The sequence below is a fragment of the Ochotona princeps genome, chromosome 17 (assembly GCF_030435755.1).
Source record: "Ochotona princeps isolate mOchPri1 chromosome 17, mOchPri1.hap1, whole genome shotgun sequence".
In the NCBI taxonomy this organism is placed as follows: Eukaryota; Metazoa; Chordata; class Mammalia; order Lagomorpha; family Ochotonidae; genus Ochotona; species Ochotona princeps.
Genome location: NC_080848.1, coordinates 17924520 through 17948637, shown reverse-complemented (window position 1 = coordinate 17948637; position 24118 = coordinate 17924520). Strand labels below are relative to the sequence as shown.

At 53.6% G+C, this 24118-nt stretch overlaps 2 protein-coding genes across 3 annotated transcripts; one reads left to right on the top strand and one right to left on the bottom strand.

The window, feature by feature from the left end:
• Positions 1-1683: 1683 nt before the first annotated feature.
• Positions 1684-7681, bottom strand: ORMDL3 (ORMDL sphingolipid biosynthesis regulator 3). Of its 2 annotated transcripts, XM_058675909.1 has the most exons (5): positions 7431-7681; positions 6388-6493; positions 4294-4492; positions 3485-3636; positions 1684-3047 (listed from the first exon to the last, which is right to left on the bottom strand). In XM_058675909.1, the coding sequence occupies exons 3-5, from the start codon at positions 4465-4467 to the stop codon at positions 2912-2914; spliced, it is 462 nt and encodes a 153-aa protein (XP_058531892.1). In that variant the 5' UTR covers positions 4468-4492; positions 6388-6493; positions 7431-7681; the 3' UTR covers positions 1684-2911. The 2 variants fall into 2 exon arrangements, with proteins under 2 accessions (XP_058531892.1, XP_004591213.1); XM_004591156.2 differs by lacking the exon at positions 6388-6493 and having other exon boundaries at positions 7431-7678.
• Positions 7682-21253: 13572 nt separating this feature from the next.
• LRRC3C (leucine rich repeat containing 3C) lies at positions 21254-22232 on the top strand. The gene has a single exon (XM_004591238.3). It carries the CDS (start codon positions 21315-21317, stop codon positions 22083-22085), a length of 771 nt encoding a protein of 256 aa, XP_004591295.3. The 5' UTR covers positions 21254-21314; the 3' UTR covers positions 22086-22232.
• The last annotated feature ends 1886 nt before the right edge of the window (positions 22233-24118 follow it).

Genomic DNA, 24118 nt, shown 5'->3' with positions numbered 1-24118 from the left:
ATGTCTCAGAGGCAGCCTTTCCTGAGCTGTGCAGCCCGGGGAGCTCAGAATGAGATCTGATGACCATCAACCAGCATCCAGCAGGCAATGGCCATGCCAGGGATATGAGGAGTGAACCAGTAAGGACCAGCTCCTCAAATACCATGCTATAGTGGACACAAAAGACAGGCACCTGCAGGGGAAGGGAGGGGCCCACACAGTAGGTTCAGCCCACTCCCACCATCTCCCCCAACCTAGGGGCTATCCCAACTCCAGCCTCACCCCTCCACCCTCCCTTAGAGATAACCAGACTGGTGTACCCAGTCTGTGTTCTGGCACATGGAATGGTTCAGAAACAATGATAAGACGATGACAACAGTGTAGCAAAGATGTGGCTACCAACTCCACGCCAGCCAGCACTGCCCTAACAGCGCCTCAGAGGTATCCCCAACCCTGCAAAATAGAGAAAGAAATTGAGCTGGCAGAAGTGGTGCGCTGGGCCAAGTGCGGTAGCCTAGTGGCTGAAGTCCTCGCCTTGCACGCGCTGCAATCCCTTGTGGGTGTTGGTTCTAATCCTGGCTGCTCCATTTCCCATCCAGCTACCTGCCTGTGGCCTGGGAAAGCACTCAAAGATGGCCCTTGCACCCACATGGAAGACCCAGGAGAACCTGGCTTCTGGCTTCAGACTGGTTCAGTTCCAGTTGTTGCAACTGCTTAGGGACTGAACCAGCAGACAGAAGATCTTTCTCCCTGTATCTGCTCTCCAATTTAAAAAAAGAAAAAAGAAAAGGAAAGAAAAAGTGGCATGCCAAGACCACACAGCTAGCAAATGGCAGAGCCAGGACCAGATAGTGACTGACGGTTCCCTAGTCTACTTGGGCTGGTTATGGAAGCAACCAGAATGCTCCGACTTCCAGGACTGAACCCAATGGCTGCATTTCTCCTCCCCGTGCTCATGCTGCATGGGACCCCGAGAGAGGAGGGACTGGCAACCAGATTTGGGTAGACTCTCACCTCACCAACACTACCCGCCCATCATCCGATGCCAGGATGTTGTAATGCTGGACCATAGCCAGAGGGGGCCCAGGTAGCTTGGGACAGCACCTCCCTCCAGGCTGGGACTTTGTACCTGTGCTGGGACTAGCAGCTAATACCACACAAAACACCCTGGACGGATGGCGCCTTCAGGAGATAAGGATCCCTTGGCTCTAGGCCTCCCCACTCCCCTGCCAGCCAGTCTCCCGACATTTTGCCACTCACGCTTACAGTGGGAGCGGGAAGCGTGGAGATGTCTTGGGATGGATGGGTATGGAGAAGACACAGCAGAAAGGCCTTGCAATGAGAAGGAGAAACTGGGCTGGGACAGGGAAGTCGGAAAGAAGGATCCTGGCCTCAGTTGTACAACCAGAGCTAGAATGCCCCGTCCTGGGCCCGGGCAAAGTCCCCCTGAGTGTGTGAGACCCCTCAAAGGAACAGCCAAGTAAAGGCACCGCAGCAGAATCCTGCCCTCTGACGTGCGGCCATCAGCACCAGCTCCCTCAGTGGTCTCCAAGGGGGGCTTTTCTTCACTTTGTTCCAGGGTCCATTCCACCATCCTATCAGAGGGAGGACTTGTGTGGCCACCACTGCATCCAGCAGGAGTGGCTGCCCACTGCCCACCGCCCACCCTGTGACCCTCCAGGAAGAGAGGTCAGACAAGGCAAAAACAGGAACATGATGCCGTTTATTTGCATTTCTCAGAATACTGTACAAAGGGAGTAAAAATCCTATTCACACTTTGCTTAGAAAGGTTTTGAGGTGAAAGTTCTCTAGGATCCCTGGGGTGGGGGATGGAGGGCCAGGGACCTCCAGGCCCCTCTCTCAAGAACACCAGCCCTGGTCCACTGGGGGGGTACCTAGGCTCCCACCGTCCTCTTCTACAGCACCTGCTGGCCAGCCCCTACCTGTGGGCCATGAACTCTGAGTGGGGCCTGCCACCCGGAAGCCCTGCCCCAGCACCTGTCTGTGTGAGGTGGTTACAAGGTGAGGGGCTGGTGAGGGGCTGTAGCAAGGACCCCCTCCCATGGTTCCTAAAACAGCGCCACGGCAGGCCACGTCCCACTGGACCTGAGCTGCCTATGACTTCAGGCTTGTCCACCCACATCTACCCCTGGATACCAGCCCCAGAGCTCCAAATCCACAGCGGCCTCCCTTCCCTAAGTACCACCCCAGGCAGGGTAAATGACCCCTCCAAACCTGCCACCCTCCCTCCTGTACACCACCACCCCCTGCCGCTGCTATCCCATACACCTCAACTCCTCACCCCCACCCTGCAGCAGGGCCAAGGAGGTTGCAGCCCCAACCCCTCACCTCAAGGACCGGGCCAACCACACCCCCACCCACCTTCCCTCTCCTAACTCTCCTCCCCCCACTGCCTGCCCAGCACCCGGGATGGGCACCGAACCAGGCTGAACCCATTCTAGAGCCAGAGCAGGGCACCCTCACACACCTGCACTCGTCCAGACCAGCACACACTGAGTGCCACCCAGCAGACCCAAGGGGGAAAAGTACCGTCCCTCCACTCCCCTGGTGGGGTTAAAGTGCGTTGGCTACTTGAGGGTCAACAAGGGACAGGGGTCTCCGGCCCTGACCTTGCAGACCCATGTTCAGCCCAGGAGCCCGGCCCATTCTATGACCACCCCCACAGAGTCTTTTTATTCAAAAGGCAAAAGGAAAAGATCAAAAAATCAGGAGTCAGAGCCCAGAGGGGCTTACCCCAACCCCACTACAAGCTACTCCAAGTCAGCTACTGGGGGAAGCAAGGGGGAAAACGAGGCCAAGAGGCTCGGCCCCCATCTCTGGCAGTGTCCAGAGGCTCCTTCCGGCTTCAGAATCACGGCCCAGGCCCTCCAGCCCTCCCCCGCCGTCCAGGGCAGGAGCAGGGACTGCACTCTCAGTACTTATTGATTCCAAAAATGCGGACTCCGTGCAGCTGGGGCAGCTTGGGGATGAGCACACTCATCAGGGACACGGTGTTGAGGATGAAATGGATCTGGTCGTACTTGGTGTAGAAGCTGGTGAGGAAGTACCTGCAGAGCCCAAGGTTGCCAAGAGATCAAGACTGGCCAAGGACCGTCCCCTACCTCCTCCCCTTCCTGGTCAGAAGACCTGACAGCTAAGAATTATGGAAAAGACTCCCACACCACAAGTGATCAGTAGGGCGCTAAGATTTCCCAGGCTAAAGCAGTCCCTCTAATGTCACCCTAGGCTGTGGGCCTCCCCGACTAGCAGGAAGGAGCTCCAGCTGGGGCCAGACAGGACCACAAGTGTCCCAGTACAGGGACACTTAGCTAAGCCCAGTACAGGACCCCAAAGACTCCAAACTACCATTCCGTTCCCATGCCAGAGATCAGAGCTAGGGATGGGGTGAGCCTGATTGGGCTCCCAGCTCCCAAGACCTAACCCCGTCCTGCCCTGCCCCACCCCGTCCTGCCCGGCAGTGTCTTCCTCTAGCCCATGCACTCACAGCACAATGGGGGTGATGGTCAAGAACTTCCGAGAGGCTGTGAACTGGACCCCGTAGTCCATCTGCTCCCAGTGGGTGAGCAACCGTGCCTTGCCCTGGTCCGGAGTCTCGAAGGGCGTCCCCTTCACTGTGTGCAGGAAGATGTACATGCCCTGCAAGGAGAAAGGCCCAGCTCAGCTCCTCACCTGACTCAGTCACAGGCAGCCATGGCTCTGTGTGACCAGGGCAGGGGGATATGGGCTGGAGGTCAAGCTGGAGCAGCTGGGAGCCTGGCAGAGGACGTGGGGACCCGCTGGAGGACAGGGCAGGCCTGGCCTGAGGAAAGCGCACATGGGAAGGAGTTAGCCATGGAACAGACACAGAATACTGCCTCTGTAGCCCCATCTAACCCCCTCGGCTGACGGGGAGGGAGCAGGCTGCAGCAGGCAGTGAGGGGGCAGAGAGAGGCAGGGGTGGGAATGAGCTGAGACCCAACTTGGGAAAGGGGCATTTCTGCATCCGTCCAGGCAGCACACTCCTGCTCCTGGGACCCCCCCATCCAGCTCTCCGTGGTCCCCCTTCCAGGCCCATGAGCCCCCCAACCCCAAAGGCACGGACAAATCTGCTGATGTGATTCTTCTTATCGATGTGCACGGGCTGGAACCCAGCCCAGCAGGGGCAGTGGGGCCGTCAGATAGGAGTGGGGCCCAGGCTCTGGCCACAGATGTAGACAGTACAGCACCCTGACATCTGGCCTGTGCCCACAGGCTCCTCCCACCCTGCAGCCACGCCAGGGAGCAGCCCACACACAGCTGCAGGCAAGCTCTCACCATGTTGTGGATGAGGTTGGTGAGGGTCCAGACGACGGGCACGCTCACAAAGGGGATGCTCAGCAACACGACATGGAGAAGCCCAATGGCCAGCACGTAGGACAGCCAGATGCCGCGGCTGTTCATCACCCGCGTGTTGGGGTTCACCTCGCTGTGCGCTGTGCCCACGTTCATCGTGCCACCCCTCTGCCCCGCGGCCCTGCAAACAGGCAGCACAGGTGAGACGGGTCACACCACTTTCCCTGCCCCCTCACTCCCTCTGCATCCCGCGGACAGGCAGCAGGCTCGCCCTTCCTCACAACTCTCTAGGCCTGCTTTCATTTTCCAGCAAGGCTGGACAAAGTCTATCTGGCCTTAGCACTGTTCACTCCCTGCTGCTGGGCAAGGACCAGCACCAGGCCAGCCCAGGAGGCAGTGTCTGGGAAGACAAGTCAGCAAACAGCCTCTAGCCCAGAGCAGAGAAGTCAGGACCCCGGGCTCACCCCAACCTCTGCAGCACTACCTTAAGGGTCCTCCTTCCTGCCTTCCCTTGTTCCCAAATTCTCACGAAGCAGAATTCCCTCACCAGAGGCCTGACATGAGGCAGCTCCCTCCCTTATGCCTTTTCCATAAGGGGCAAAAGGAGGTGTGAACACAGTGGGTGAAATATTTGGGTGGAAGGAGTCACTGCTTCCACCCACCACCCTTAAATCTCCCACCCTGGATCCCCCGGTCTCAGTCCAGAATTGAGAGGGCAAAGAGGAAGGAAGGAAGAACAAAGGAGAAAACAAGACGGAGTAACCTTTGTCCAGATCTAGAAGGCTCTCTCTCTCCAAAACACCTTCATTCATTTGGCAGCCACTTGGGCTCATGGCTGTGATGCCACCCACTCTGCGGCCAAGCCAGCAAGGCCTTCTGTCCCACCCGAGTGAAGGCATAGGTGGCCAGAGCACAGCCAACATCGGCAGCCCCCATTCACGGAGCTCCCACAACACACCTCTACACAGAGCCACCCCAGGGGCCTCGCTCCTGCCCTCCTGCTCCTCGGCCCTGGCCATGTCCACCTTGGCCTCCCTGCCCAGCGGCCTGCCCGCCCCCGACCAGCTCCAACAGAGGAAGCTCTACAGCAGGAGGAGCCCAGAGGGCTGTCCCTGCCACCTGCAGTGGAGAAGGAAGCTGGGGAGTGACATGTGCCCTTCTCACAGCCCAGCTGTACACTGACCACTGAGGGCCCTTGTGAGCAGAGGAAGGACACCAGTGCACTGGCTCATGGCCCTACCCGAGTTAGGCTCCTGTCTACTAAGGACCCAAGGTTGTCCCCAAGTTCACAGTCCCATGTTTCTTGCGAATGGAGAAGCACCCAGCAGCCTGCCTTCCTTCCCTTGCAGTGGCCACCCCCTGCTGGGAAGTCACCTATCTGGGTACGGGATCTTCACCAAACCTGCACAGGGGCCAGAATGCTCAGGAACCAGTTCCTTACTTCACGGAGAAGGAGAGCAAGTTTCCTCTTCTGGGACAGCTCCTGAGCTCAGGGGTATGTGGCCCACAGCACACCTTCCCAGCAAACAGACCTAAGCCGGTCTAGGGTACAACCTGGCTAAAGGATGCTCCAAGGGCCAGCAGGCTAGATCACTGGGCCTAACAGAAACCCAAGGAACCAACAAACCAGGGCTGGTGCATTTGTTTACCATGGGGCTCCAGTTACTGTAGCACAGCCCCTGGGATGCACAGCTTGCTGGCGTGGGGGCCTCATCTGGCTGAGGAGTGGTATTCCAAAGCACTCACTACTGATGGAGCAAAGGAGGGCCCCAAGTCTGACCAGAAACTGCTGCCCTTCCCTTCACTGTAACCAGACATACAGGGCTGTAGAAGTGCGCACGCACATGCGTGTGTGTGTGTGTGTGTGTGTATTTGGGGGATGAGGAGGAAGAGCTAAGGCTGCCAAGAGCCTTACTGAGTCCCAGCACACAAGACCCTACACCGTTTTCTGGCTGAGAAGAGGGCATGTAGCAACACCCGACAAGCCCAGGAGAGGTCCAGGCCTGAGTCCTAGCTAACACCCAGAGGGAAATATGAAGCCTTATGCTGACAACAGGAAAACCCCAGGAAACTCACCCAACGGCAGAAAAGATCAATAAACCAAAACCCAGGCAGGAGGCACTCCTGAGACTTTGCTGTGACACCAAGCACTCATCAAGTCCACCAGCAAGCTGTAGAGAAGCTGGGAGAAGTGGCCACGAGCAGTCCAGGCTGTAAGTTTTGCTGCCACAGCTGGCAGGTGGCTGCCAGCCCCAGCACCCCCCTGCGGTTTCATAACCTGCCTCCAACCAGGGCCTGCACCAACTCTGTCCTGCCAACCACTTTCCTACTGGAAGCTCTTTCCTTCCCTTCCCTCCCCCTCAGCTCCACACCCACACACAACCCAGACGGTCAATAGGACTGAGCCCGGGGCAGGTGAGCTGTTTCCCATTCCCTCCTCCCCCTCACTTCAGGGCGGCCTTTTAAAGAGCAGACCTCTGGATGAGGGGCGCCGGTCGATCAGCCACACCTGTAGCCCGAGGACCCCAATCTGGAGTCCGTGGCAGCTGGCACAGCGCCTGTCCCGTCCTGCCCACCCTTCCACCCACCGGGCCACAGCTGCTCACCTCTCAGCTCTGGCCCAGCCTCCCGCACCCAGAAGTAGAAAGAGACGAACCCAGAGGCAAAAAAAAAAAAAAAAAAACCCGAACCCAGAAAGAGGGAGGAGCGTGGAGGCGGAGTCCTGATCATTGTTGTTAGGGTTTTGTTAAGTGGGACCTCGGGGCCTCCCCAGCCCAGGAACTCACCCCAGGTCCAAGGCCCCACCTCCACGCGCTCACACAGCCCTTGCAGCAGACAAACCTTTCTCCCCGAAGCCCAGCCGCTCCCCACCCCCCACCTCCGGCTCCTCCCGACGTCCCACTCCCACTTTTCTCCTCTTTGGCCATCTGCTCGGTCGTTGCACTCCCACAGACCCAGTCAGCCGGCGCGGGGCTCCTCCAGCCTGGGACGCCAACCCAGCACCCCCGTCCCAACACACACACACACACACACACACACACACCCCTTCACTCTCGTCCTTCCTCTAGCCCCGGGGGCCTCCTGGTTCGGCTCTTCCGAGGCCGCGGGCGCCGACTCACCGTGCGGGGTCGGAGGTCGAGAGCCCGGGAGCGGTGCTCGGGGGCGGGGGCCGCAGCTACTCCAGCAGCTGTAACAACCCGCGGCCACGGACACCCCTGCTGGCAGCTCCGGCCAAATCAGCTCCCTGCGCCGGCCCCTGCGACGTCACCGGCCCGCGCCGGCCCGCCCGGCGCCGCCTGGGAATTGCAGTTCTCTCCCTGCCTCGGTGCGTGCTCGCCCGGCGCCTCCTCGGAGTTGTAGTTTCTCCGGGCCCTCGGGGGCCAGGAGGTTGTACTGTGACGCAACAGGAAGATCGGGCGATCTTTGGTAGCCGTTTCAGGTTCTGCGTCTGCGCTCTTCCAGTGTGGTTTACCCTTGCCCGGCTTTTGCCGATGAAGAAATTTGGAGTTTTAAATTAACGTGCGGACCGGAAATCACATATTCTGACTTCCACAAGTGTGGTTTTTCCATTTAGACTTGCTGCCTCCACCCGGAGTTCCCCACTTTGGCTGCTCAGAAGTGGACTAGCTGGACTACGTCAGACGTCACCACAGGCCCTGTGTCGCAGAAAGGGTCTTTGATAAAAGAGTTTCGCCCCCGGTGGGCTCAGGGTACCTGGGTAGGAGGCCCTGAGCTGCAGTTTCTTTGTCGGTAGATTTAGCCTGGAAAGACACCAATTGAGCACTTCTGTTTGCCAGGCATGACCTCAGGCAAATTTCACTCCAGTCTCAATCTCTACTTCCACCTGTGTGGTTGTGTGAATTCAACAGAACACGGGACTGTTTTCCCATAAATGCTTCTTGAGGTCTCCTGAGCCACTCCCCCCTCCCTCAGAAGGCCTTGCCTGAGTGGTTTCCAACCTTTCCCCCTACCATCAGCTGCTTTCTATCCATTGAATGCAGGGCAGAGCTGCCATGGCAGGTTCAGGCGACATCAGGGCATGCCAGCCCCACTGGCTGGAAACCCACCGAGCTCCAAATGTGAGGAGACCAGGAGGAGAATGCCCCATCTGACCCAGGGAACCCAAGGTGCATTTCCCTCAGAACCCAGCCCTTGTGGGGTGAGAGGGACTTCCTGGACACAGTGAGAGGACTAGAATGAGGCTACCCTCCCCCCACCAACAGGTGTCTGAATCATCCAAGACGGAACAATCAGCTGCTCCAATAGTTCCAGGCCCAGTGACTCATAAGGACCCACATCAAGACCTAAACAGACAGCCTAGAGGCTGAAAAAGCTCTGCCTGGGGCCTCCAGAAGTCCCCCAACCCCGGCGTGGGAGTGGGGGGTTGCAACATGCAGACCCCTTTCCATTCTGGTCAGCCTGCTGCAGACAGAAGTAAGCAATTTTTCACAGAGACCTCCTGGGTCTCTGTTTCTTTCCATAACCCCTTGTACAAAACCCCTTCAGGCCTCGGAGCGGCAATTACGTCCCTGGTAGCTGTTCTATAGATGTCACATTGTGGAAAAGGTGCTGGAAACAGCACGTGTGACAGCTTATGTCAGTAACATGCATAGTAGTAAAAAACTGAAAGTGACCAAAAGCCCAAGAAAAAAATTGCTGGCTGTCTCTTAGGTGGGATAGTATAAAACGGTCCCCGGCGGCGTGGCCTAGCGGCTAAAGTCCTCATCTTGAACGCGCGGGGATCCCGTATGGGCGCCGGTTCTGATCCCGGCAGCTCCACTTCCCATCCAGCTCCCTGCTTGTGGCCTGGGAAAGCAGTAAAGAATGGTCCAATGCTTTGGGACCCTGCACCCATGTGGGAGACCAGGAAGAGGCTCTGTGTTCCTGGCTTCGGATCGGCGCAGCACCGGCCGTTGTGCTCACTTGAGGAGTAAATCATCGGACGGAAGATCTTCCTCTCTGTCTCTTCTCTCTGTATATCTGACTTTGTAATAAAAATAAATAAAAATCTTTTAAAAAACTGTTTACAATATAGTTGTAAAAACTAGGTGGCATTATGGAAAAATTTTGCTGTATTGTGGGCTAGCATGTTAAACTTCTGCCTACAACACTGGCAGCCCATGTAGGAGTTCCAGTCCAGGCCAGGCCACCTGGCTTTCATTCCAGCTCCCTGCTAATGCATCTGGTAACACAGCAGAAGATGGCTCAAGAGTTTGGGTCCCTGCTGCCTATGGGGGAGACCTGGATGGAGTTCCAGATTCCTAGCTCAGACCCAGCTGCTGCAGGCATGTGGGAAATGAACCAGCAGGTAAAATATCTCATTCTCTTTGTCTCTCACTGTGTCACTCTGTTTTTCAAATAAATAGGTAACAAGGAAGAAAAAGAACTCCAATTGGTAATGACCATTGGGAATCCCCTTTATAAGTATTTTTTCTGGGACTGGCATGATGGCTCAATTGGCTAATCCCCTGCCTGCAAGTGCTAGCATCCCATATGGGCACTAGTTCATGTTCTGGCTGCTCCAGTTTCCATCCGGTTCACTGCTTGTGGCCTGGGAAAGCAGCAAAGGATGGCCCAAGGTCTTGGAACTGTACACCTGCATGGGAGACCCATAGGAGACTCCTGGCTTCAGATCAGCTCAACTCTGGTCATTGCAGCCATTTGGGAAGTGAACCAGTAGATGGAAGATCTTTCTCTCTGTAAGTCTGCCTTTCCAATGAAAATAAATATTTTTAAAAATTTTTTTCTATTAAATTTTCTCTTTTTAAAGATTTATAAATTTATTCACAAGGCAGAGAGAGAGAAAGAGGTCTTCCATCTTCCATTTCATTCCCCAAATAGTTCCAACACCCAGAGCTGAAACTCCATCCTGGTCTTCCATGTGGGTGCAGAAGTCCATACACTCGGGCCATTTTCCTCTGCTTTTCCAGACACATTAACAGGAGCTGGATGGAAGTGGAGAAGCCAGGACTCAAACTGATGCTCAAAAGATTTTGGCGTAAGTGGCAGCTTAGTTCACTGTACCACAATGCTGGTCCCTGACTATTCGTTTTATTTAAAAACCTCCCTTATCTTGGACCCAGCACGATGGCCTAGCAGCTAAAGTCCTCACCTTGAACACACCAGTCCCCTGCTTGTGGTCTGGGAAAGCAATCGAGGATGGCCCAATGCCTTGGGACCCTGTACCTGCATGGGAGACTCAGAAGAAGCTCCTGACTTCGGATGGGTGCAGCTCTAGCCATTGTGGTCACTTAGGAAGTGAATCTTCAGATGGAACATCTTTCTCTCTGTCTGTCCTCCTTTCTGTATTAAAAAAAAAAAAGAAAACCTCCCCTATCTTTAAAAATCAATCTGACTAGAGCTGTGTAGACATAAAAGAAACAAGATGGGCCAAGAGGTGATATTTATTGTAGTGTCATAGAGATGTTAGGTTCCTTACATTATTTTCTCCATATTCTTATGTTTGAAATTGTCTCCACTAAGGGTGTTTTCAGGGGCTCACATTGTGACACAGTGAGGAAAGCCACTGCCTACCCTTCCAGCATCCCACAGCAGAGCCTGGGTTCTGTTGCAGTCCCATCTGCTTGGCTTCTGACCCAGCTTCCTGCCAGTGTGCTTGGGAGGCAGTGGAAGATGGTTCCAGTCCTTGAACCTCTGACCACCCATGTAGGAGACCCAGATGGTGTTCCAGGTGCCCGACTTTGACCTGACCACTGTGGCCATATAGGGAGTGAACCAGTACACTCTTTCAGTCTCTCTGTGTGTCATACTGCCTTTCAAATAAAGAAAATAATTTTTTAAATGTGTTTCTAAACCCACCTATGCATTAATGATTATTCTAAGCAGAAGTAGAGCAGCCCCAGGAAGCTCTTGGCATCATATTGCTGGTAGATTCCTCTACTACCCAGTTGTGTGACCTAAGTCAGGTCCCTGAGCTTCTCTGTGCCTCATTTCAATGATGGCCACAGTAACACCCACCTCTGTAAGGGTTAATTGTAAAGGTGACTGTACTCCTGGAAGTCTGGAATCTCCAAAGAGACACCTGCATCCTGTTACGAGCAAAGCTCCTGCTTTCTGAAAGACAAGGAGGCTGGCAGGAGATAGGGATAATCTTGGAGTATTTGGATTTATGGGAAAGACAGCTACCTTCGAGGCATCCTATTTTATTACTGTCTGCGCTGAAGTGATCAGGACCCCCAAGCCCATAGGTTGTAAATTCCTGTCTCATGCTTTCTGTTTTGTGTCACTGCTAGCCCCTAATCATGTACTTGCTCACTGTCACGTAGCTTTTCATTCTTTTACTATAAAAACCCCACGATTATTTCCTTCGGGGCGCTTCTTGCTTATGGCAAGAGGTTGCCACTTGGACTAGACAATAAAATCATCTCACTCGCCTTGGAGTCTTGCTCGGATTCATTGAACCCCAACATCCTCAGATTCAGCACGTATGCAGGGATCACGGGGAGTAATTCCTGGCACACAGTTAGATGCTCAATATGTGCTGCCCTTTATCAGTTCATCCCACATTGAACATGTGAGCCTCCACCTGACTATGGAAATTCAACAAAACAGAAACAACAGAGCCTGTGTTTGGCTCAGGAGACTCTGGGTGATCTTTTTCCTTCTTGAGTTTCAAACCTTGTGTAACATGATAGTACTTGTAAATATTTTATGAAACGTGTGCTTGAAATGGAGCAAGTCCACGTCACGGATTCTCCCTGCCCTCTGAGTGCCCTGTGCCTGCTGAGGCAGACACATTCCCCAGCCACGGGGCGGATCCGTCTATGGCAGACACACCCTTTGTGGGCCCAGATAGCAAACTCAGGCAGGATGATAAACAGGGATCCCAGCAGCCACACAAAGCTGGGAGGAAGGGCATCTGAAAGAGAAGCCTTGCTCCAGCCTGGCCACGGGGCCAGGGCGCCATAGCCCCAATTCAAACGAGCCCTGTTCACTCATCCCTGGTCCCCTACTTCCTGTGTATTTACTGTTGGGATATTCTGTTTGGGCAGGGCAAAAGTGAAACAAAGAAGCGCGGAGGGAACCCCCGCAAAGCCCCAGAGCCGGGAAAGCCGGGAACCAGACAGAGGGTACTGGAAGCCTCCACTCAAGCTGGCCTCCCTCGCCCCACTGGCCGTTGGCTCTTTGGGGCTGCTCCTGAGGGGAAGGACAGAGCGAGCCAGAGCGCGGAACAATCACCTGGGAACTGGAAACCTCCTCCCTCTGGGAACCAAGGACAGAGTCGGGCTCTAGGAACCCCTCAGTCTTCATATTCTTTGACCTGGACAATTAATAGTCTCACCTGTGAGTGATATCACGGAGCAACAGGACCATGAAGGGGCACTTGTCTGGTGCAGCCGTTTAGGCAATGTTTCAGACACCCACAGCCCGTGTCAGAGTGCCTAGGCATTGCAAGTGAAGCCACTGTCTGCAGCTCTGCACCCCGTATGGGCCGCTCCATTTCTAACCTGGCTCCCTGCTAACGCCCCTGGGAAAGTAACAGAAGATGACCCAAGTGCATGGGTCGCTGTACCCACATGGGAGATCAGAAAGAAGCGCCTGGCTGATGACCCGTCTCCAACCACTGTGGCATTTTGGAGAGTGAACAAGAGTAGATGCCAGAGCTCTCTCATCTCTATCTCTCTGTAACTCTGCCTTTCAAATAAGCCAAAAAAAAAAAAAAAATTAAGATTTATTTATTTTTATTGGAAAGGCAGATATACAGAGAGGAGGAGAGACAGGAAGGAAGATCTTCTGTCTGTTGGTTCACTCCCCAAGTGACCGCAATGGCTGGAGCTGAGCCAATCCAAAGCCAGGAGTCAGGAGCTCTTCCGGGTCTCCCATGCGGGTGCAGGGTCCCAAGGCTTTGGGTTGTCCTCAACTGCTTTCCCAGGCCACAAACAGGAAGCTGGATGGGAAGCAGGGCCACCAGGACTAGAACTGGCGACCATATGGGATATGGGCGCGTGCAAGACGAGGACTTTAACCACTACGCTATTGCGCCGGGCCCAAATAAGCAAAAATTTTAAACATTTTTTTAAGAACCTCCATCTAAAGAGAGAGAGCTGCCTCTGCTTCCTATTCCAGCTTCCTGCTAATGCACACCCTGGGAGGCAAGAGGTTCAAGGAGTTGGAACCTGCTGCCTACCTAGATAGGGTCCCTGGCTTTTAGCTTCAGCCTGGCTCAGCCCCTTCTGTTGTAGTAGATGGGATCTCTCTCTTTCTATTCAAAGGCATTAAATTTATACTTAGATAAATAAATTTAAGGGAAATAGATATAAAAACAGTAGCTCTAAGACAAAACCCCCTAACACCCTTCCAAGAGAGGATTGTGTTTATTTATCTTTATTTAAAAGGCAGAGTGGCAGAGAGGGAGAGACAGAGAGATCTTCCATCAGCTGGCTCATTTCCCAAATGTCCACACGTCCACAGCAGGTAGGTCTGCTCCAGGCTGAAGCCAGGATATCAGAGCACCATTCAGGTCCCCCCCCCCAAGGGTGGCAGGGGCCCAAATCCTTGGGCCATTTCCTGCTACCCTACCAAGTGCATTAGCAGAGAGCTGGATTGTTAGCAGAGGAGCTGGAACTCAAACCTATGTCCCCAGTATGGAATACCAGCATGCAGCTAACTGCACACCGTGTTGCTCCACAGTTCTTCCATGAGGCCTCACCTATCTAGAAACTATCTAGAAATGTGGGGTGGCTACTACCCCCAAACCATCATTGCCCCTTGTGTAGGGCCAGTTCTTCCTTCAATAACAAGCATAGCAAATATTCCTCCAGGTTTTCTGTGTATGAACTCCCCACTAGAGACTTGCTCCATGTCTCACCTTCGTTTGCGTTTCCTGCACTGAGTGAATTCTCAGTACACATGAGCTGAAGTGTGCCGCTACAGCACATCTTCCGGACTGCAGCTACACTAAACTTTTCACCTTCACCAGAATCTGCTAACTCTCCCTCTTTCTCCTCTCCCCGACTATAGCATTTCCCCTGCTACTCATTCCATGTGGCAGACTCCTCCTCGTCACTCTACAAAGTCTAGCTCACCCACTACTGTCCCTTGCAACACCTTCTCCAACATCTGGGCAAGGGCTTCTCTGACCATGGCAGATACTTCAGCCACAGCTCACCCCCAAGCTCTGAGATGGCTGTATTTGTGGATACACTGCCTAGAAAATGTTTAATTCTCTCTGCAGCTCCAGTGCTATACAATAGGTGTTGTATCCACAGAGCGTATCCAGGGATGGGGGCACAAGGTGCTTACGTGCTTTGGGAGAGTCCTTTGCTGCCCCTCCTCCCTAAACCCCCCAGCAGCCTAGCTTTAGGTGGGCTCTCAAATGACCTGATGGGAAGTATCTAGCCCTTCTCCTTTTCTTTTGATTGCTCCTGATTCAGGCTGTACATGAGGGTCTCCAACATCACGGAGGAAGAGCCCAGAAACCTGCTGAACTTGTTTCCCTTTCTATTCACTCTATGGTCCCGAGCTCCGGTAAGCACACTGCTTCCCCATGTGGGAAACCCAGCCTTCTCGGCCTTGAAATGACACTGCTCCGTGAAGCCTTCTCTGATAGCCTGGGGAAAATGAGCACACCAGTTTCAAATGCTCTCAGTGGAAAACTGCAAAAAACTCAAGTGAGGATTCTGACCCTGGGTTGTCATTAGAATCACCTTAGGAGCTTTTCCTAATCCCCATCCCTGGACACACGCCAGATCAACACAATCAGAATCTCGGTGGGTGAGCCCAAGCATCAGTAATTTTCAAAGCCTCCTGTAATCGAATGTGCAGTGGAGAGGAGAAACACAGAAGCCAAGGTTTGTCTTTCTTAACTAATGAGCCTAGAGGTGGGTGCTTACTGGGGCTGCTTGAATAGATCAGTGATGGCCAGGTCAACATCTCAGAGATAATTTTAAAGCTTTTATCTACTCGATTTGAGAGACAGAGAGACAGACAGAGCTCCTACCCACTGCTTCATTCCCCAAAAGTCAGTGAGCCAGGAACTTAATTCAACACAAATGGCAGGGACCCAACTACTTGAGTCACCACCTGCAACCTCCCAAGATTCACACCAGCAGGAAGCTGGACTCAAACCCAGGCACCCCAACATGTAGGCAGGCATTTGGCGTGGCATCCTAACTGCCTGGCCCTCAGTGATATGCCCTTGGTCTTTTTTTTTTTTTCCTGTTCTGCTGTCTCACCATCACAAACAAGCCAGAGTTCATCATGTTCAAAATAGGAAAAGTCATAGGGGAAAATGCAGAACCCAGCTCCATCCTCTGTCACAACAAGTCAGACTATCCCAGAAACCGCATCAACAGACTTCTATCAGCTACTGCTATCACACCAGGGCCACCCCAACCCTGCAAAGCAGGCTGGACCAGTGGGCAGCAGGATATCTTATGGGTTGAAGGATGAATCTGGCTCTGTCCTTGGGGGCTGAAAACATTGGTATTCCCAAACTGGTGTGTGTTCTCAAGCAGGTAGCTAGCGGGTTTTTGCTGTGTCGTGTGTGCTCTTTGTGTGCCTCACAGCTCCTTGTACACACCCCAGCTAGGGTAGACATCACATTAATGCATGTGGGAGCATGTGGAGATATGACTGCATCTCTCTCATGACTGACAGTTCTCATCTCCAGCTTGCACGTGAGAAATACCCAGGGAGCTCTGGAAAGACGTCACTGCTTCCAGCTCATCCTCAGCAATTTTGATTTAATTGTTCCAAATGAAGTCCTGGCATAACTCATTTCTCAAAGCTCGCCAAGTGACTCTAAGGTGCAGGCTGCTTCACATCCAGCACTGCTTCATAACCAGCGCCTTAGAGCACCTGGGCGCGGGGCTTGTGGTGCAGTGGGTTAGATCCTCCTGTCCAGGCTGACGCCTTGGGATGCTTACAATCTATAGCCGGGCTCAAGGAGCTGGTTCAAGCCCTGGATCCTTCACTATCAACTCAGCTTCCTGCCAATGTGCCTGGGAGGCACAATAATGGCTCAATTATGTGAGATCTTCCACTCCCCCTACCGACACTCCCGGACACAGAGAGACCCAGATGGAGTTTCTAGTTCCTGGCTGTGGTGTGGCCAAGCTCCAGATGTTGTGGGCATTTGAGTGAACCAGCAAATACATCTGTTTCTCCCTGAAACTCTGTGAGTCTACCTTCGAAAGATAGATTAGATAAGTAAATAAAGCCTTTAAAATTTTTTACACCAAAATTTCTTTTCTTTTTTCCCCCAAAGATTTATTTATTTTTATTGGAAAGTCAGATATACAGAGAGGAGGAGAGACAGAAAGGAAGATCTTCCATCTGACGATGCACTACTAAAGTGGCCACAACGGCTGGAGCTGAGCTGATCCGAAGCCAGGAGCCAGGAAACTCTTCCAGGTCTCCCACATGGATGCAGGGTCCCAAGGCTTTGGGCTGTACTCCACTGCTTTCCCAGACCACAAGCAGGGAGCTGGATGGGAAGCAGGACCCCTGGGATTAGAACTGGCGCCCACATGGGATCCCAGTATGTGTGAGGTGAGGACTTTAGCCACTAGGCCACCACGCTGGGCCCTGATCAGATTTAAAAAAAAAAAGAAAGAAAGAAAGAAAAGGAAAAACAGAAAGATTTTCCATCCACTGGTTCACTCCCTAGTAGCCTCAACAGCCAGAGCTGAGCTGATCCAAAGCCAGGAGTCAGGAGTTTCTTCTGGGTCTCCCACGTGGGTACCAGGCTCCAAGGCTTTGGATCATCCTCAACTGTTTTCCCAGACCACAAGCATGGAGCTGGATGGGAAATGGAGCAGCTGGGACACAAACTGATGCACATATGAGATCCTGGTACTTGCAAGGTAAGGATTTAGCTATTGAGCCATTGCAACTCCCCCCGCCCCCACCTTTTTAGAGGAAATAGAGAGGAAAGGGGCTCCTCTCTGGCTGATTCTCTTCCCAAATGCCCACAACAGCCAGGGTTGGACCGGGATAGAGCCAGATGCCAGTAACAGTCCAGGCCTCCACATAGGGAGCAGGAACATGAGCCATCACCACTGCCTCGCAGGGACCACATTAGCAGAAAGCTGAAATCAGGCACCAGCACCAACAAGTGAGCCCAGGCACTTTGGTATGGGACATGAGCATCTTGACCCATATCTTAACCATTAGGCTAAATGGCCACCCTATAAACTTATCTTCTAAATCCATTTTTCTATAAAGTTTTAGAAGTACCCTCTAGGGCTGGCAGAAATCATGAATGAATGAATGAATGAATGATGGCAGAGGAAGAATTTCTGCCTCAATCTTTGTCAGTCCACAGAGGGAGGGGTATGCTGTCCTGTGTCTCTCTTCTTCAAATCCTGCTTCTTTACTGAGTAATGTATTTAGCTGCCCTTGATGAACCACATCTGCAGCCCAGCTGGACTCTCCTCCAAGCCCACACCACCTGCTTCTCCTACAGCTGCCGAGCCAAATAGCTCAGTCCTGCTCTGCTAGCACCTGCCCTAGTCTGAGAAGGAGATAACTGGCTGTTAACAACCAGGCCCAGCCCATGGGGCTCAGCTATACTGTCTGAACAAAGTGAGAGAACAGCAGGATGGGGGGACTCCCCAAGCTTTCTACCCCACAATCCACCATTGCCCCAAAATGGACACCCAACCATTCAGCAGCAGAGTGCCTGGCCTCATGAGCAACACACAGAGAAAAATTTTGCTTCTCCTGCCCACATGTAGAAAACGAATTTTACCTGATTCTCTGGACCAATGTGAGTCTGAGAAATGCCCCTACTGACATCAGAGGGATGAGTCAGGGGTGAGTACATCCCAGAGCTGATATCATATGGTCCCTGACACCATGTGCTTCTGAAACTACCTGTTCAAAGGTAAGCCACAGGCTGGCCTTCCAGAGCGGGCAACCTGTGCACTTGTCCAAGGCCCCAGCTCTGTGGTCACAAGCGCCCTACACTTGATTTTACTCTCTGCTACCACTGCCATGGAATCCTTAATAGTTCTTGCACAAAGCGCCCCACATCTTATCTTGCACTGGACTTGGCAATTACATGTCCAGTCCTGCTCACCTATAATCTCTTACAAAATCCAGCCAGGTGTTTCTTCTCAGAAAGCTCTGCACACCATCCAATCTCATCTTGCTTCAAGCAAATCTCTCCTCCTCAGGCTCTGTGATACCCTACTCCGTTACTCCCCTCCACCCATCTCGCCTAGCAGGAGTGACCCAAGGGGTCCCTACTCTACTGTGAACATCACCAGGCATTACAGGCTTATGCAGGACATGGCAAGGGTACCATAGGGGAAAGAGAGCTGTTGACGGGAATGGAACAGGGTTGGAGGAATCAGGAAATGTGGCCACTGACCTGCCGTGTAGTTCTGTTCACACTCCATACTCTTGGTCTCAGTTTACCTGCCTGTAATCTAAGAGGACCAAACTAGACGGTCCATTGCTTAGAGATCTGTCCATCAGTTGAGGTTCTAAATTCAAGAATAAATGGGAGATTGTTATGAGTGGAATCGGATCACAGGAGACAAGGCTGCAAGGTAGCCAAGGCAACCGAGGTGTGGATCTGAGGGCCAAGGGAATTAAGGGAACCAGGCTCCAGAGCAACAAAGGAAGAGGACTGTCTGGCCTGCAGGATGTATAAAAGCCTGCAGAGTCATCTGAGCTGGCCCCACCAGGCAACCAGAAGCTGGACTCAAAATTTAATAAATCTCTAGCAGGCTAATTTTTAAGCTGATAATTCTGTATGGCCCATGAATGACGTTTTAAATATCTGAATGGTCCTTGAAAGAAAAAAAGTTCCCCACCCATGAGTATAAGATGGCCTCATCACACTCGTGATCCTTGTCACCACCCTTGCCCCTGCAGTCACAGGAGACGATGTGGGTGGGAAAACCCCGACCTGGCTGCTAAAATCATACAGGAAGGCTGTAGTGTATTCTGGAATACCTTCACAGGCACCTAACCCTAGGTGACCCTGTCAACCCTGCAACAATGTCCCCCTGTCCAAAGGCAGACACAAAGGTTCAGAGGGGTAAAGTGATGTGCCCAAAGTCACAAACAAAATATTGAGGCCAGTTTTGTGGCCCAGTAGGTTGAGCTGCTCCTTGCAATGCTGATATCCCATAACTGAACACCAGTTCAAGTCCCAGCTGCTCTGCTTCCAATCTATCTCCCTATTAATGCAGCTGGTAAAACAGCAGAAGATGACCCAAGTACTTGGGTCCCTGCCACCCACATGAGAGACCCTGATGAGGTTCCTATCTCGTTGCTCCTGCCTGGCACATCCCCGGCCACTCCAGCCATTGGGGAATGTGAACTAGCACGTAGAAGATCTATTTCTTGATCTCTGTCCTGCCTTCGCTCCTTCCCCCACATCAGCTCTGCCTCTCAAAATAAATAAATAAATAAATAAATAAATAAATAAATAAATAATGGGTCCTCCAGCTTCAAAGCCTTTTTTCCCACCATGCAGTGGACATTAGGAGAGGATGGTGTATTGAAGTGGCATGGGCTACAAATGAGGCCCTGGGGAATAAGTCACCCAAGTCTTTGGTTCTTAGGCATGAGGAAAAGTTCAAAGCACCTACCTGGAAGTCCATTTCCCCACTACCAAACTGAGAGAATTTGAGTCTGTCTTGATCCAAAACAAAATATTCAGCATGAAAGCCCCTGGATGACCTTGTCAGATAGGCAGGCCTTCCAATTCCCAGTTACCATCCACTAATCACACGGAATACAAACTAAAATTTAACCATAGCACCCCCTGGCTGGCAAGAGCTTTGGGCACTGTGAGGAGCCAGGAGACAACATTTCTAAGAAAAAGTCTGGGGAAAGTTTTCCTACCCAGGAAGAGGATGTAATAGGATAGGTGGCAGGGCAGAGGCCAGTAGGAGGAGAGATGGTGCTGAGGGGATACAGGTTGCAGGAGGCAGTGGATGGTGAGATAGGGCCCATCCTGTTGTGCTCACCAGGGCTGCCAAGCAAGGATCCTACTATTCAGCCAGGTTTTGGACAAGAGAAGTTTGGGAAGATAGTCTCAGCCCCTACTGGGTAAGGGGTGATGCAAGATGGCAACATGCAATCTTGGGAGTGGAGGCCACAGGCATGGAATAGAATTGGGGTCTCCCAGCAGCAGTTTATCAGAGTCCAGGATCTGCCCTCTCTTGGCATCACCTGGCCAGGCCATGGCTCAGGTATCCGACACCTGGGGCCCAGAGTCATATGCCAGGAAACCCAACACTGCCGGGGCCCCAGCCCCCAATACCCAGCAACTTCACGCAAACAGGACATCTGGAGGAAGAAGAGGGTCTCCAGAGCCGGGCAAGCACTTCTGGGGAAAGGGCAGCAACTCTGAAGGCTCTGCCAGCAACAGGGGTGAGAAGCGCTGGGAAGAGGGAGAGGATGGGAGGGCATGCAGGGCAGAGAGGACAGAGCTGGAGCAGGCAGGAAGAGTGGATGCTCCTGGGAAAGCACTGTGGAGCCAGAGGTGCGTTGTACCCAGGTGTCTGTCTAGCTGGACGCTTCAAAGTCCTAGCACTGCTCTGTCTTCCTTGTCTCCCTTCTTACTAGTGCCAACCAGACCCTAGGTGCCCACCTGGCCAAGTTGGCAGCCACCTAGGTAGGGAGGTAGGAGGGAAAAGACTTCATTCTAAGGAAGGAAATCAATTCATGGGCAAAGACAGAAATTTAGAGACCCCAAGATCTGGAATGACCATCGGGGTATTGGGCTAAAAACTTGGTTAACCCTCTAGAATTAAGAGGCCCTAGCAGAGGTTCAAGCCTGGAAGACCTTTTACTCAAGGCTCCTACTGAGGAGTCCTAGATCAAGAGACCCACAGCAGAGAACAAGAAAGTCTCTCCAGCTAAGAGAGTCCCCAAGGCAAGGTGGCAGCCCAAGAAGACCACAGAGGGCCCCGAGAAGAACAGCACTGGCAGTGGGGATGGAGTTCTCTGTACTGACTCTTCCCTGGCCTGGTCTTTTCTCCCCCAGGTCCTGCTCCACTCCAAGACTATGCCAACCTATGGCCTTGCTCCCATCAACCAGCTGCCTCCTGTCCCTCCTGCTGCTGATAGGCACAGGGGGTACTGTGCCCAGCCCCCAGGCGCCTCCTCAGGGCTGCTATGTGGCAGAGGAAGCTGGTGAGCGGACGTTCCGCTGCAGCCAGGCAGGCTTGAGTTCCATGCCCACTGGCATCCCCAACGACACCCGCAAGCTCTACCTGGATGCCAACAAGCTGGCATTGGTGCCAGCTGGCGCCTTCCAATACCTGCCTGTCCTGGAGGAGCTAGATCTGTCCCACAATGTCCTTGAATACCTCTCAGGGGCTGCTTTCCAGGGCCTGGAGGGCACCCTGCACCTCCTTGACCTCTCTGCCAATCAGCTGGCCTCAGTGCCTGTGGAGGCCTTCGTGGGGCTACAGATTCAAGTGAACCTCTCTGCCAACCCATGGCGCTGCGACTGTGCCCTCCAGGAAGTGCTCAGGCAAGTGAGGCTTGCACCGGGCACCGGGACAGGCATTGTGTGTGGCCCTGGAGCCCGACCAGACCTGGTCGGACAGGAGTTCCTGCTACTGGCCGGGGAGGAAGAACTGTGTGGGACCGGACATGGCGGGACCCAGAGGAGCACCGATGTGGCCCTGCTGGTAACCATGGGGGGCTGGTTGATTCTCGTGGTGGCTTATCTGGTCCACTATATGTGGCAGAACCGGGATGAGACCCGACATCCGCCCAAGAGGGCCCCGGTGGTAGCCGTGCGCTCAGAGGAATCTTCTACCCTCAGCACAGCCGTGTAATGATGAGAGAACCGTACCCTGCAGCCCCACTTCCTCCTCTGCAACCCCACCCAGCCCCTCATCCCACCCCACCCTGTAGACTCCATATCTCCTAAATATCTGGTCTCTCTTTTTCTCCCAACACTGTCTCAGATGCCTGATTTTGAAGAGAGTCTACTCTTCGGCTGGATTTGCTAGACTCAGAATCCTTGGTGGTGGGATAGGAAAAAACACAGGGCGACAGCAGGTGGCCTGCATGCTAACACGGAAGTGGCAGCAGCAATGGGGGAACAGAGAGTGACGACAGGTGGCCTGCATGCTAATACGGATGGATGTGGCAGCAGCAATGGGGGCACTGAAGAGGGAGCCAGTCCCTGGTGGTGGTTGAGCTTGAAGCTTTCTTTGTAGAGATGTTTGAACTAATGCTTACAGAATGAGAGGGAGGGATCCTAGATGAAAGGTTGTGTACAAAGCCACTCCCCTCCTGACTTCTTATCCCACCATGCTCTTCTCACACATGCTCCTGCTACGATGCCACCTGCTCTGACAGGATGCACCATGCATGAAGCTGTTTGGACCGCCCACCTCTAAAACTGTGAACTAAATAAACCTCTTTTATTCGTAAGTCACCAGTCTCTGATATTTTGTTATAGGAATGGCAGATATTCTAACACCCTCCATTCTCATCTCTGTCGGGAACCAGGAATCACAGGGCCCGGTCCTGAGATGCCACTGGGCTAAAGCCCCCAGGGCAGCATCCGGGTGCAGGAGCGTGTGCCACCTATGGTGACAGAGCACGGCCCTCTCCCTCCACAGGGTCCTCCGCGCCCACTGAAAACACTGCAAGGAGATGAGCATCCCGCACAGCCCACTCGTGATCCTACCCTGAACCATCTTTCCTGCCAAGTGCGGTTGCAGGGAAGGAACAGGACTCAAGCCCCAGACCTGTGCCTGGGAGTCGGGGGAGCTGCAAAGCGAGGCGGGTGCAAATGCGGGCGGTCCCGGGCACCACCGTCCTGTACCCCAACCTCAACCCCGGGCTGAAACGGGGCGCTGCAGGGTGAGGCAGTGGACGAGAGGCTGAGGAACCAGAGAGAACCGCCCGCGAGAGCGTGGACTGTGGGGCGGGGATACGGAGGACATCAGAACACGCAGTGCGCAGGCCTCGAGGCGAGGGGGCGGGGCCGGGGCGGGGGGCAGGACTAGAGCGGAGTGGGCGGGGTTGCGGACAGCGAGGCTCGGGGCGGGGCTGAGTGGTAGCGCGGAACTGTGGGACGGGAGGCGGGGCCCAAGGCGGCTGTGGGCGGAGCTGCGTCCAGGAGGCGGGCACGGACGCCGAGAACTGGAGTTGGGTTGGAAGGGACTTAATCTAGGAAGCTTCATCTAAAAAACTGCTAAAAAGATTATTTTATTCATTTGAAAGACAGAGAGGCGAGAGAGAGGGGCATCCTCCCTCCACTGGTTCACTCCCCAGATGGCTACAACAGCCCTGGGCTGGGCCAGACAGAAGCCAGGAGGTCCGTGAGGGTCTCCCACAGGGGTGCAGGGGCCCAAGTTCTTGGGGGTCCTGCATTGCTCTCCCAGGCGCATCAGCAGGGAGCGGGATCTGAAGCAGAGCAGCCAGAACTCCCAACAGGTGCACATACGGGATACTAGTCATCCCATGATGTCTAGGGCCCGGCAGCGTGGCCTAGCGGCTAAAGTCCTCGCCTTGAAAGCCCTGGGATCCCATATGGGCGCCGGTTCTGATCCCGGCAGCTCCACTTCCCATCCGGCTCCCTGCTTGTGGCCTGGGAAAGCAGTCGAGGATGGCCCAAAGCTTTGGGACCCTGCACTCGCATGGGAGACCCAGAAGAGGTTCCAGGTTCCTGGCATTGGATCGGCGCGCATCGGCCCGTTGCGGCTCACTTGGGGAGTGAATCATCGGACGGAAGATCTTCCTCTCTGTCTGTCTTCCTCTGTGTATATCTGGCTGTAATAAAATGAATAAATCTTAAAAAAAAAAAAAAAAAGAGTGAACCGGCTAGTGGGGACTCTCCATCTCTTTGCCTTTC

What these genes read in the sequence shown, in the direction of transcription:
- ORMDL3 (XM_058675909.1), bottom strand. Translation starts at nt 4,467, where the DNA reads ATGAACGTGGGCACAGCGCACAGCGAGGTGAACCCCAACACGCGGGTG. An exon ending in CCAACCTCATCCACAACATG is followed by an intron (nt 3,637 to 4,293) that starts GTGAGAGCTTGC and finishes TTCTCCTTGCAG; the next exon opens with GGCATGTACATCTTCCTGCA. An exon ending in ACCATCACCCCCATTGTGCT is followed by an intron (nt 3,048 to 3,484) that starts GTGAGTGCATGG and finishes TGGGCTCTGCAG; the next exon opens with GTACTTCCTCACCAGCTTCT.
- LRRC3C (XM_004591238.3), top strand. Translation starts at nt 21,315, where the DNA reads ATGGCCTTGCTCCCATCAACCAGCTGCCTCCTGTCCCTCCTGCTGCTG.